Source organism: Pimephales promelas, chromosome 11 (assembly GCF_988280905.1).
Source record: "Pimephales promelas chromosome 11, fPimPro1.hap1.1, whole genome shotgun sequence".
NCBI classification, from domain to species: domain Eukaryota; kingdom Metazoa; phylum Chordata; class Actinopteri; order Cypriniformes; family Leuciscidae; genus Pimephales; species Pimephales promelas.
The window spans coordinates 30,993,362-31,005,848 of NC_142779.1; the positions used below are offsets into that span (position 1 = coordinate 30,993,362).

At 46.7% G+C, this 12,487-nt stretch overlaps 1 protein-coding gene across 1 annotated transcript; it reads right to left on the bottom strand.

Moving 5' to 3' along the window:
* Positions 1-860: 860 nt before the first annotated feature.
* On the bottom strand, positions 861-6,800 carry LOC148977231 (uncharacterized). The gene is made up of 2 exons (XM_089117288.1): positions 5,527-6,800; positions 861-3,290 (listed from the first exon to the last, which is right to left on the bottom strand). The coding sequence occupies exons 1-2, from the start codon at positions 6,617-6,619 to the stop codon at positions 2,242-2,244; spliced, it is 2,142 nt and encodes a 713-aa protein (XP_088973414.1). The 5' UTR covers positions 6,620-6,800; the 3' UTR covers positions 861-2,241.
* Between the last annotated feature and the right edge of the window lie 5,687 nt (positions 6,801-12,487).

The window sequence follows — 12,487 nt, forward strand, 5'->3', positions numbered from 1 at the left end:
TCAAACCCTGATTTTTGCAAAAAGTGAGAGTGACATTACAAAAAAGTTTTAACAATATGAACACTGACTGCACAAGGTATAGCTACAGTAGTCACATTCAAATCCAGACTCAAAACACATCTGTTTAGCTGTGCATTTACTGAATGAGCACTGTGCCACTGTACGTCTGACTGTTTTTACTGTACTGCTTTAACTGCTTTAATACTGCTCTGACTGGAAGAGATTTTGATGGAGAGCGGGAGAGTCTTCACTCCGATGAGGCGAGTGAAGAAGTAAGTTACTTATACTGCTGAGAGTATAAGAAGTCGCTGAGAGCGTCATTAAGGGTAATGGCAGCAGAAACGTGCTCTGTGGGGGCCCCGCTGGGCATTACTGGTGTAGCACCACCCCAGCAGAGTACGTCCCTGGGCTGGAGGTCCAGTTGCACCGTAAACCAGCTCAATCTCTTCCATCTCATATAGGGGTATACTGGAAGAGATTTTGATGGAGAGCGGGAGAGTCTTCACTCCGATGAGGCGAGTGATGAAGTAAGTTACTTATACTGCTGAGAGTATAAGTGTGACGATCAGCAGCCGTGGTGCCCTCGAGAGCCACTAGAGGGCACCCTCTCCCCACGTTTGTTTCCCCATGGACTCTTTGTGTTTCATTATGTTCAGCTGTGTTTCATTATTGGTTATTGAGTTCCTTATTTAAGCCTGAGTTTTCCCTGTGTCCCTTGCGAAGTCTTGTTACCCTGTAAGCGTACAATTCCGAGCGTTATTCCCTGTTCTGTGTCTCCGTGTTTCCCTGGACTCTTGACCCTTGCCTGTTTCCTGGACTGCTCTCGAACCTGTGCTGCCTGCCTCGACCATTGCCTGTTTCACGAGTTCACACTTACATATAATTTTGAGTGAGTAAGATTCAATGCGTATTTGGCGTGCTGTCCGGAGGGAGGGCTCCGAGCTCGGAATTCAGCCCGAACCCAGAGTACTCCCCCCGTATGTAAGTGATTTTTAGAAAGAGGAGTGTGGAGAACTCGGAGTGTGGAGAAGGGGTGGAGGAGGGATGCTGCAAACTGTTAATGGATCGAGGTAAGACTGCTGAGTCTATTTGTACCCTCTTATCATTGATTGCTGATTGCTGTCCACTCGTGTCAATTATCTGAACGTGCTCCTCCCGAACTTAGTTAATAAAACTTCATTTCACGAGTTCACACTTACATATAATTTTGAGTGAGTAAGATTCAATGCGTATTTGGCGTGCTGTCCGGAGGGAGGGCTCCGAGCTCGGAATTCAGCCCGAACCCAGAGTACTCCCCCCAATAGGCAAGAAGCAGAGGACAGCCGCCGGACTAAAGACCCCCCGATGAGTGCCGAGATTGGCGGGCTGGCGTCTTGAGAAGGGGCCTGGATGCTCGATCGGGGAGGCCCGTGATGGTGGCTCACAGCCTGGACTGCCCTCTGAAATGAAAAGGGAAAAACGTGAGTGCTCTACCGGGATTTCAACTGCATCCGCTGTGAGACCAAATGCTCGCTGGATGAAGAGAGAAAATGTAATGCTCTACTGGGAAAGTTCTCACTCCGTCCGCTGAGAGACCAATGCTCGCTGGACGGAAAGAAGAAACTGAGGAGAGGGAAATGAGTGCTTTCCTAGGAGATTTTCTCAAACTGCATCCGCTGTGAGACCAAATGCTCGCTGGATGAAGAGAGAAAATGTAATGCTCTACTGGGAAAGTTCTCACTCCGTCCGCTGAGAGACCAATGCTCGCTGGACGGAAAGAAGAAACTGAGGAGAGGAAAATGAGTGCTTTCCTAGGAGATTTTCTCAAACTGCATCCGCTGTGAGACCAAATGCTCGCTGGATGAAAAGAGAAAATGTAAGTGCTCTACTGGGAAAGCTCTCACTCCGTCCGCTGTGAGACCAATGCTCGCTGGACGGAAAGAGGAAACTGAAAAGAGGGAAGAATGAGTGCTTGCCCAGGAGATTTTCTCACACTGCATCCGCTGTGAGGCCAGATGCTCGCTGGATGGAAGAGAAAATGTAAGTACTCTACTGGGAAAGCTCTCACTCCGTCCGCTGTGAGACCAATGCTCGCTGGACGAAAAGAGGAAACTGAAGAAAGGAAAAATTAGTGTTTGCCCAGGAGATTTTCTCAAACTGCATCCGCTGTGAGGCCAGATGCTCGCTGGATGGAAGAGAAAACGTAAGTGCTCTACTGGGAAAGCTCTCGCTCCGTTCGTTGTGAGACCAATGCTTTTCTCCTTACCCGATGAGGGTTTGGTGGGCTTTTTTAATGTGGAACCGATTGGTCCTGATGTAACTTTGGAAAGCATCAGAGGACCATCTCCCAAGGGCTTGGATCTGCTGTTGGGAGAGTCCTTTTTGGGCTGCTGAAGTTGCTGCCCCGATGCGAAATGAGTGGCTAGAAAAATTCTTTGCTGGAATGCCTGACTGTTGGAGAACAGATTTAAGGTGTTTCTGGAACCAAAAACGTGTCACGGGTTTTTTGGATTCGTCTAAAAACAGGGGTTCCAAAGGAGATTTAGCCTGAGGACTTCTCCATTGCAGATATGCCAGAATTGACTGGTATGGTTGGATTTGCGAAGCGAGGTTGAAAATGTAAATGAAATGGCCTTTTTTGGTTTGGTCAGTCTTACTTTGTTTAATCAAGTATGAAATGGTTTCGCCATCAATTACTGATAAGTCTGAGATGGTGGGGTGGATTTTTGGGTCGAATTTAGAAGTGATGGCGATTTCTGAACATCTGAGAAAACCAAAAAAGGCTAGGATAAACATGGCATCGAGTGTGCGAGCGGAACTAAGGGGCTGGTAACCTGAACGGAGAACCTGAATACATTTGGTGAGAATGTCCAGCGTTATGGGTTGTCTGGCGTCGGGGCGGGTGGGCTGGGATCGTTGAATCCCTTTAATCAGGAGAGAGGTTTGTGAATTGTTTATCTCCACGGAAGGACCGCCATACATCAGTTTATGGAAAAACTGGATGCCGCTCAAATAACCTTTAATGGACCCGACTTGTAGGCCTTTAATGCTATTAAGGTAGGAGATAAAAGAGGTGATTGAAAGAAGAGAAAAATCAGGGAAAGATAAGTTATAAGAGACATGAAATGTTTTAAAACATCTCCAAGCAGTGACGTAGGATTGAAGGGTCCTGGGAGATACTGCTTGGAGGATACCGTCAAGTGATGCTTCGAGCAGTGGTTTTAACGGGTGGGTTACGGGAATATTAGCTCTGAATAGCGAGGAACTGGAGTTGGGAATTGATCCGCCTCTGGAGCCAGCGTCCTGAATTTCTGGAATAGAAAACGAGACAGGGAGTCAGCGATTTGGTTTTTTTGACCCAGGGATGTGTTTAGCAATGATAATGAATTGATCGCAAGCTGAGATCCAGGTGAGACGCCTTAAGAGTGGCATCAGAGCGGGTGAATGGGAACGGCCTTTGTTAATGCAATGTACTGTTGCTTCATTGTCACAATGCACTAAAACGCTGCTAGCGGCCCATTCTTTCCCCCACAGAAAAGCTGCTACTACGAGAGGGTAAAGCTCGAATAAAGCTGAGGATTGGGTTATGTCCTGAAGCTGCGGGGGCCATGGAGCCGCGAACCAACGACCTTGATAAAATCCCCCGAACCCGATTGAGGGTGCGGCATCTGTGAACAATTGGATGTCAATGGGGGATGAAACGAGGTTGTTGTAGAAAAAGGAAAGGCCGTTCCATTGTTTTAGAAATGTTAACCAAAGCCTGAGTTCGTCGCGACATGCTTGAGTTAGAGAGATGCGGTCTTCTAATGAATGGACAGAGGACGCGAGTGAGAGGAGATGCGAGATGAAGGGGCGGCCTTGCGGGATGATGCGTATTGCGAAGTTTAAATGACCGAGCAGGGACAGGAGTTCGCGTTTTGAAAAATTGGATTTTTCAAGGAAAGTAGAGGAGACGAGGATTATTCGGTCGATTTTTTCTTTGGGGAGGGATGCTTGAAATTTGTCCGAATCCAAATTAATTCCTAGGAACTCGATGGACGTTGCAGGGCCCATGGTTTTTTTTTTTTTTTTTTTTTTTTTTTTTTTTCTGTGCAATAGGAATTCCTAGCTCAGAGAAAACGTTTTGAACCGTGAGAATGTGCGCTGCTGGAATAGCATCGGGAGGCGAGATTATTAAAAAGTCGTCTAGCAAGTGAATGAGGTAAGGGATGGCATAGTTGTTCGAAAGGATCCAACAAACGGCTTCTGATAGCATGTCAAATATTTTGGGGCTGCTTTTGCAACCAAATGTTAAACGGACGGCGAAATAATATTTCCCGAGCCAGCAAACTCCAAATAGATGCCATGAACCTGGATGGATAGGCATTACTTTGAAAGCAGAAGTAATGTCGATTTTTGCAAGCCAAGCGCCCCGACCTGCGATTTTTATCATGTCGATAGCCTGATCTATGTCGTGGTATTTGAGCGAAAATTCATCGAGAGGGATCAGGCTGTTTATGCTTGGGAACGGAGAATTGTGCGGGGCTGACAGGTCAATTATTAGGCGTTTTTTACCCGAGAATTTCCTTGTAGCCACTCCAATGGGGCTGACACGAAACGGATTGAATGGAGGATTGTCAAACGGACCGATCATGAAGCCAGACTCAACTTCTTTTTTGATCAGTTTTTCTACAACTTCGGGTTCTGTCAGGGCGGATTGGAGGTTATTGCATATGATGTTTTGAGAAAGCGGGCATTCTAAGCCGGGTTTAAAGCCGTTTTTTAAACCTGACAGCAGATAATCGGTAAATTCGGTATTTGGGTGATGAGCTAGTTCGTGTTGCATGCGCGAAATATTCACAGGAGTCGCCAAATAATTTTTAGATTTTTTATTCACAGACTTGAAGACTGGACATACAATGCGAGCATGGGCGCCGCCACAAAAGCTGCAGATGTGCATGTAGCGGCAGCGCGCTCTTTGACATTTGCCTGCGTTGAAGTGATTACAGGGCTGCCTGCTTTCGTCAAACGTAGAATCTTGAATTGCGCTGGTGGTTGCTGCACGCGGCACATAGCTGGTGGATTTATTATTACTTATTCCCACAAAGGGAAGAGAGGTAGTGTTAACCTGTGGGCATGTTGCGGTTGAGTGAGCCACTGACCTGCAAACTGCACAGGTAATGTTTTTGCAACCTAAAAATACCCTGCTGTGAAGATCAGAGTCGAGTGCACCCCAGTATGTGCACTGATTCCATTGTGCGACTCGCACGGCACTTTTTGCAGAAAAAAGTTTATGGTACGTGTAGAAATGCCCTCCCCCATAGGACAGCGCGAGTTCGGCAATGATTGCTTGATAATCGTTCAGTTCGCGCCGCCTGTGGGGGAAGGTTGAACAGACGATTTCCGTGTAACGTGAAAAAGCAATCGTAAATTCGGGAAATGAAAGGACGCGAGATGAGTGTGTGTTTGTGTTTTTCAGGGTCACTGAAAAATCGCCGCAATCCACTTGGCGGTCTGATTCGGCTGCAGGTAGGAGAGACAACAGAGTGGAGAGGTCTATGTCCATACCTGAGAGGATCTGAGCGCGGATGGATTGAGAAACCGGTGGGGGTTCCATGGCAACTGCATTGAGCGGAACAGGCATCGGAGTGGCTGTGAAAAGAGAATATGGTGATTTAGTTTGTATAATGGAACTGGGAAGGGTATTATCCGGGGCCGCGATTGACGGCTGTGCCCTCGCGATTGGATGACCTGTTGTAAAATTAGAAGGAAAGTTAGTTGGAGGATATGAGGGATGATAGAAAGCGGTGTGAGGTTGTGCTGCAAGCGGAGGCGGGCCTGCGCTTGCTTGAGCTACTGGAGCTGCAGGCCACTGGAAGTGGGCGGGGTTGTAACCTGTTGGGTAGACCTGTTGTTGACATTGTTGGGTCTGTGATGCTAGCGGCGATAGCTTCGCGCTAGTGTATGCAACTGGAGCTGGAGGCCACTGGAAAGGAAAAGGGTTATGTACAGCGGGAGAGTAGAATTGAGCAGCTGTGGGGAGGCCACTGGCCCCGGCTGTATGTGGCATTGCGGCGGCGGAAGCAGAGGTGGAGGGCTGGGCCTCATCAAAAGGTGATAGTGGAGCTGTTGTGACGAAACCTGAAGAGCGGCCCTGGCTCGCTGAGGGCCTGTTGCTGCGGCGGCTCGAAGGGCGAAGCGAGCTGCGTCCTGTGCGAAGAGACGAGGGTGGTGACTGGGCAGGCAAATTTTGAGCCCTGCGGACTTTGCTCTGCCTGTGGGTTGTTTTAGGAGTTGGATTTAACGAGACGTATAAATCATACAGCTCCGCTTTATTCATTTTCCTTGGAGCTTGTAGATCGGAGTTGCCCAGCGCTTGCCTCAAACCAGCCACGGTCCATTTCCCGATGGGTGGGATCGTCGGGACGGCTGAGCGGTAGGAGGAAGCTGGGGAAGAAGATGGAAGTCTTGCCGGAGGCGGCGAAGACTGGTCATGGCGTCTTGTTGAGCGCCGGGCTGATCGGGCCGGTGTGCGGCCGCGAGGAGATGCCGGGGGCTCAGGTGCACCGACCGGCGTAGAAGGGATGACCGTGGGACGAATGGAATGAGAAGTTGCGTCCGAAGTAAATTCTCCGTCGGAAGAGGAGCTTGTTGGAGACATGCTGCGAGTAACCGGAAGTTAACCGAGGCGGCGAGTCTACTGAATGCTGCAAACTGTTAATGGATCGAGGTAAGACTGCTGAGTCTATTTGTACCCTCTTATCATTGATTGCTGATTGCTGTCCACTCGTGTCAATTATCTGAACGTGCTCCTCCCGAACTTAGTTAATAAAACTTCATTTAGACCACGAGTTTCTGGATTGCCCCTTTGTTTAAGTGTTTGCCTGTGTTCATGTCTGCTTGCTTTAATAAAGTGCTGCACATGGATCCGACCGTCTCTGTCCGTACGTTACAGAAGACTTCGCCAAACGAGGATCCAGCAGACTTTCTGCATCTATCCGCCGTGGTCAAGACCCGAGCTTCAATGCTAGCCTCTCATAGTTCTCAGCTGGCGAGACTAACTTCTCTCCTCGAGGAACTAGCTAGCTCCGTGCAATCATGGTCTCCGCAGAGCTCAAGCACAGCGGCTAATCAATAATAATAATAATAATTCGTTACATTTATATAGCGCTTTTCTGGACACTCAAAGCGCTTCACATAGAAGGGGGGATCTCCTCAACCACCACCAATGTGCAGCATCCACCTGGATGATGCGACGGCAGCCATATTGCGCCAGAACGCTCACCACACACCAGCTTACTGGTGGAGAGGAGACAGTGATGAAGCCAATTGGTGTATATGGGGATGATTAGGAGGCCATGATAGACAGAGGCTACTGGGCAAATTTGGCCAGGATGCCGGGGTTACACCCCTGCTCTTACGAAAGACATCCTGGGATTTTTTATGACCACAGAGAGTCAGGACCTCGGTTTAACGTCTCATCCGAAGGACGGTGCTCTTTTTGACAGCATAGTGTCCCCATCACTTTGCTGGGGCGTTAGGACCCACACGGACCACAGGGTGAGCACCACCTGCTGGCCACACTAACACCTCTACCAGCAGCAACCTGGCTTTCTCAGAAGGTCTCCCATCCAGGTACTAACCAGGCTCAGCCCTGCTTAGCTTAAATGGGCAACCAGTCTTGGGTTACAGGGTGATATGGCTGCTGGCATATATGGCAATCAAGCCCAAACCCCCGCTGCACCTGTTCCACCGCAACCCTGTGTGAGTACCGCATGCAGTAATTCCAGTACGCCGTTTCCCGAGAAGTTTAATGGCTCACCTGAAGCGTGTGAAGGATTTCTTCAGCAGTGCAGTTTATGAAACATCAGCCCCAGTTATACGCCTCGGATACCGACCACGTTTCTTTCATCTGCTCACTGTTGACTGGAAAGGCTCTGGAGTGGGCAGGCACGTTTTGGGAACCAGGTCGGATGTCGTTTCCTCCTTTCGACGTGTTTACCGCCCTGTTCAGAAAGGCTTTTGAACTCCCCGCAGAAAAGGAGGGTCTCGAGGAACTGCTCTTTTCCCTGCGCCGGGGAGGTTCGTATGCGGCGGATTTCTCTCACTCACTCCGCACGCCGCATAAGCCTCAGCTCGCTAAACTGTTTGATCCTCCCTTAAGGACCGTCAGAGGAGCTTCTAAGCATATCTTTCCTGCCAAAACCACTCATCATGTCGGACCCCTCGAGCCCGTATCCCGCACTGGCCCTGTTAAAAGTGCTGTTCCTAAGACAGCGGAGCTGACGCGGGTCGAACCGGAGTTTGACCGCGTGCCAGCCGACTCGAGTGAGTCAAGTGCCGAGCTGAGTGAATCAAGTGAGTCAAATAGCGAGCTGAGTGAATCGAGTGCCGAGTCAAGTGAGTCAAGTGCTGAGCCGAGTGAATCAAGTGTGTCCAGTGTTGAATTTAGTCTGTCCAGTGAGTCTTCAGTTCAAGTAATTGAATCTCCAGTTCAGGTGAGTGCTGCATCTCCAGTTCAAGTGAGCGCTGCATCTCCAGTTCAAGTGAGCGCTGCATCTCCAGTTCAGGTGAGCGCTGCATCTCCAGTTCAGGTGAGCGCTGCATCTCCAGTTCAAGTGAGCGCTGCATCTCCAGTTCAAGTGAGCGAGTTGTCCAGCCCTGTGACGCGCCGCCGCAGGAGGAGGAGAAGGAGGACTCGTTCGGTTCGCCAGGCCCCGGTGAGCGTGCCCAGACTCCTCGCTCTGCCGGCCCCGCCTCTGCGCCTCGCCCTGCCGGCCCCGCCTCTGCGCCTCGCCCTGCCGGCCCCGCCTCTGCGCCTCGCTCTGCCGGCCCCGCCTCTGCGCCTCGCTCTGCCTGCACCCTTTAAGCTCCGGGAGGCCTTTCCTGTACCCGTTCACCACCCAGAGGTTCCTCCCGTGAATTTCCCCAAGTATTTTTTTTTGGGGGGGCAGTAGGTACTCTGTGGGGGCCATGGAGGTGATCCTGACATGGACCTCTGAGTCTGTGAGGGCCATGGAGGCGAGGCTGTCATGGACCTCGCCTGTGTCTGCTCCGCCCTGGCCGCCATCACGTCCTGCTCCTACCTGGTCACCCACGCTCCACGGCCCCAGGCCTCTCCATGTGCCTGGCCTCCTGCCTCTCCATGGGCCTGGCCCTCCATCCCAGCCCCCGTTGACCTCCCCCCGGAGCTCTTAGGAGCGTCTGGAAGCCGTGGTGCCCTCGAGAGCCACTAGAGGGCACCCTCTCCCCACGTTTGTTTCCCCATGGACTCTTTGTGTTTCATTATGTTCAGCTGTGTTTCATTATTGGTTATTGAGTTCCTTATTTAAGCCTGAGTTTTCCCTGTGTCCCTTGCGAAGTCTTGTTACCCTGTAAGCGTACAATTCCGAGCGTTTTTCCCTGTTCTGTGTCTCCGTGTTTCCCTGGACTCTTGACCCTTGCCTGTTTCCTGGACTGTTCACGAACCTGTGCTGCCTGCCTCGACCATTGCCTGTTTAGACCACGAGTTTCTGGATTGCCCCTTTGTTTAAGTGTTTGCCTGTGTTCATGTCTGCTTGCTTTAATAAAGTGCTGCACATGGATCCGACCGTCTCTGTCCGTACGTTACAATAAGAAGTCGCTGAGAGCGTCGTTAAGGGGAGAAAAGTGCTCTGTGGGGGCCCCGCTGGGCATTACTGGTGTAGCACCACCCCAGCAGAGTACGTACGACGCTCTACATCCCTGGGCTAGAGGTCCAGTTGCACCGTAAACCAACTCAATCTCTTCCATCTCAGATAGGGGTATTACTTTATTTTATTTTATTTTTACTCTTAACTGTTTTTATTTATATTGATTGCATTTACTTGAATACTTGAATTCATTAACAATGTCAAGCTCCTGTCCTCTGAAGAATACATTAGAATGTGACACCTTCATACTTTGTTTGGTTTGGTGAATGCCATACAGACCGTTTTTTTTTTTTTTTTTTGGTGTTTAGACATGACTTAGTTAGCCAATCATCAATATGAGCCATTGCCGAAGTGAGTTGGGATGCTATGTCCAGATAGTTCTTACCATGTGTAAATATTACAGCATCATCTGCACACTGTACAACTGGACATCAACGTTTTTACATACTTCTGGCAGGTCATTAATATAAAGTGTGAATAAAATCGGACCAAGTATGGAGCCTAGTATGAGGACGGTTTCCCATGTTGGTGACGGAGAAGCCTCTGAACTGCACAACATCAGCCAAGCTGGGAGCAACAATGCATGTTGGGAGACACTCATGACTACTGCAGTGCTGAGGGTGCAGTTCCTTGGGAGCCACAGGCATGAGCGATTCTTCACAGAAGCAAACCAAAGGCTCTTTTAAGAGCCACCCACATTTGAAAAAAAGAGCAATTTTTTTCCTGTGTCATTTAAAACAATGATATGCTGACTGCATGTCCATGGTATCTCCATGCAAATAAATCTTATTGTGAACACACTCTAATAGGCTATGAACTGTAATGTGTACTAAATTGTTTTATATATTAAATTATGAGGGTAAATGTAGAAAATAATTATGTAATTAATTATGTAACAATCAAATGATGAAATAATTAGGATTTAATTAAGAATTTTTCAGCAAATTATCCTCTTAACAATCACAAAAAGGAACAGATTAAACTGAAGCATGTGTCTTTATTTATCAAAACTGACCTGAGAGTGTTTTTTAAAAGATTTAACTTGGTAAAAGTGGAAAATAATAATAATATATAATATTTTACGCAGTGTTTAATATGTGGCGATGTTTGGTCTTTAAAAATCGGACATAACACAAAATCTTTAAATGCACCAGAAATAACGTTGCTGTTAATCTTTGACATATTCAAGACTCTGATAATCCAAATCTAAAGTTTTCTCTTTGCAGTTAGTGTATTGAAAATAATTACATTTTTGTGTTTTTTTCCTCTTGTACAAATTGATGGTATCGCCCAACCCAGTCTCATATAAAAATGTAATTAAAGGGTTAAAATCCTGAAATTTAATAAATATTTGGTAGTTATGATGAGAACTGATGCTGGTTAAAAGATTTAACTTGGTAAAAGTGGAAAATAATAATAATATTTTAGGCAATGTTTAATATGTGGCCATTTTTGGCCCTTAAAGCACTCAACTGCGTAAAAAATCTAATGCAACACAAGGGTTAAATTAACTTGTTACATTATGTTATTATGTTTATACATTGTTGTTACACTTGTTATTGGAGTGTTTTGATCATTTTGTACCTTGTATTTTGAACAGGAGAGTCACGAACGCTCATCATCAACTGAGCAAGGCGAGCATTTGTGCTTATAAAACTTAAACTTTTTTATTTATTTTTTAAATGACAGATCGTTTCGCTATCTGGTTAGCTTTTTTTCAATTTTTGACAAGCATCGGTTAATACTGGAGCCACAATTTCAAAACTCTTCACAAATTCAGCCAATACTGACCAAACTGTGAATCATTTTGCAGTGCTTTCCCTTAAAATAAGCGCCTGGGGCATGGTAATGTTGGGAATACTGTCTTTCTGTCATTTCTTTTTTTGGGGGTGACGGGCAGACGATGAATAAGGGTCTTATCTAGGACCCTTCGAGTCGTGACTCGAAAAAAGTTTTGTTCATTTTGATAAACGAGTTTGAACAGGAGAGTCATGAACGCTCATCATCAACAGAGCAAGGCGAGCATTTGTGCTTATAAAACTTAAATTTTTTAATTTATTTTTTAAGTGAGCGATCTTTTCGCTAGATAAGACCCTTATTCATCGTCTGGTGTCGTTTAATACATTTGAAGCTGCACTGAAACTCTCATTTGGACCTTGAACCGTTTGTTTCCCAATAAAGTCCATTATATGGAGAAAATCCAGGAATGTTTTCATCAAAAACCTTCATTTCTTTTCAACTGAAGAAAGAAAGACATGGACATCTTGGATCAGAAGTGTAAGGTGTCAGGATCTCAGAGACTTAGGTTAGGCAAAGAATCCTAAAAAATGACCCCCCTCTTAATAAGAATCATAAGCTGAAGTGTATTAGCACCAGAACCACATCATCGTGTTACCTCTGTTTGAAGAATTCATCTTCCAGAATATGGCAGTAGGTTTTGGAAGTAAATTTTAGTCCTCCTCTGCAAAACGGACTTCGGGATATAGCGGGAGATGGACTGAAAATGAACTTCTAAAATCTTACTGTGATCTTGTGATTCTTATTAGGTGGGGGTCGGGTTTTTTTTTTAGGGTTCTTTACCTCTCTCTCTCTCTCTCTCTCTCTCTCTCTCTCTCTCTCTCTCTCTCTCTCTCTCTGGCTTATTTTATCTATAAAAGAAAACGTTAATTATGATTATGCTAATGATTGGATGTTAATAATTATGTACACCTGAATATAAGACGTTTTTCATTTCTAGACTTCATGAACAATCACATATCACTTATAAATGATTCAATGCAAAATGAATAGTAGTTATTAAGATTAATGTGGTTTGGAATTGGTAAAATGAATATGAAAAAGAAATATATAAAATGAAA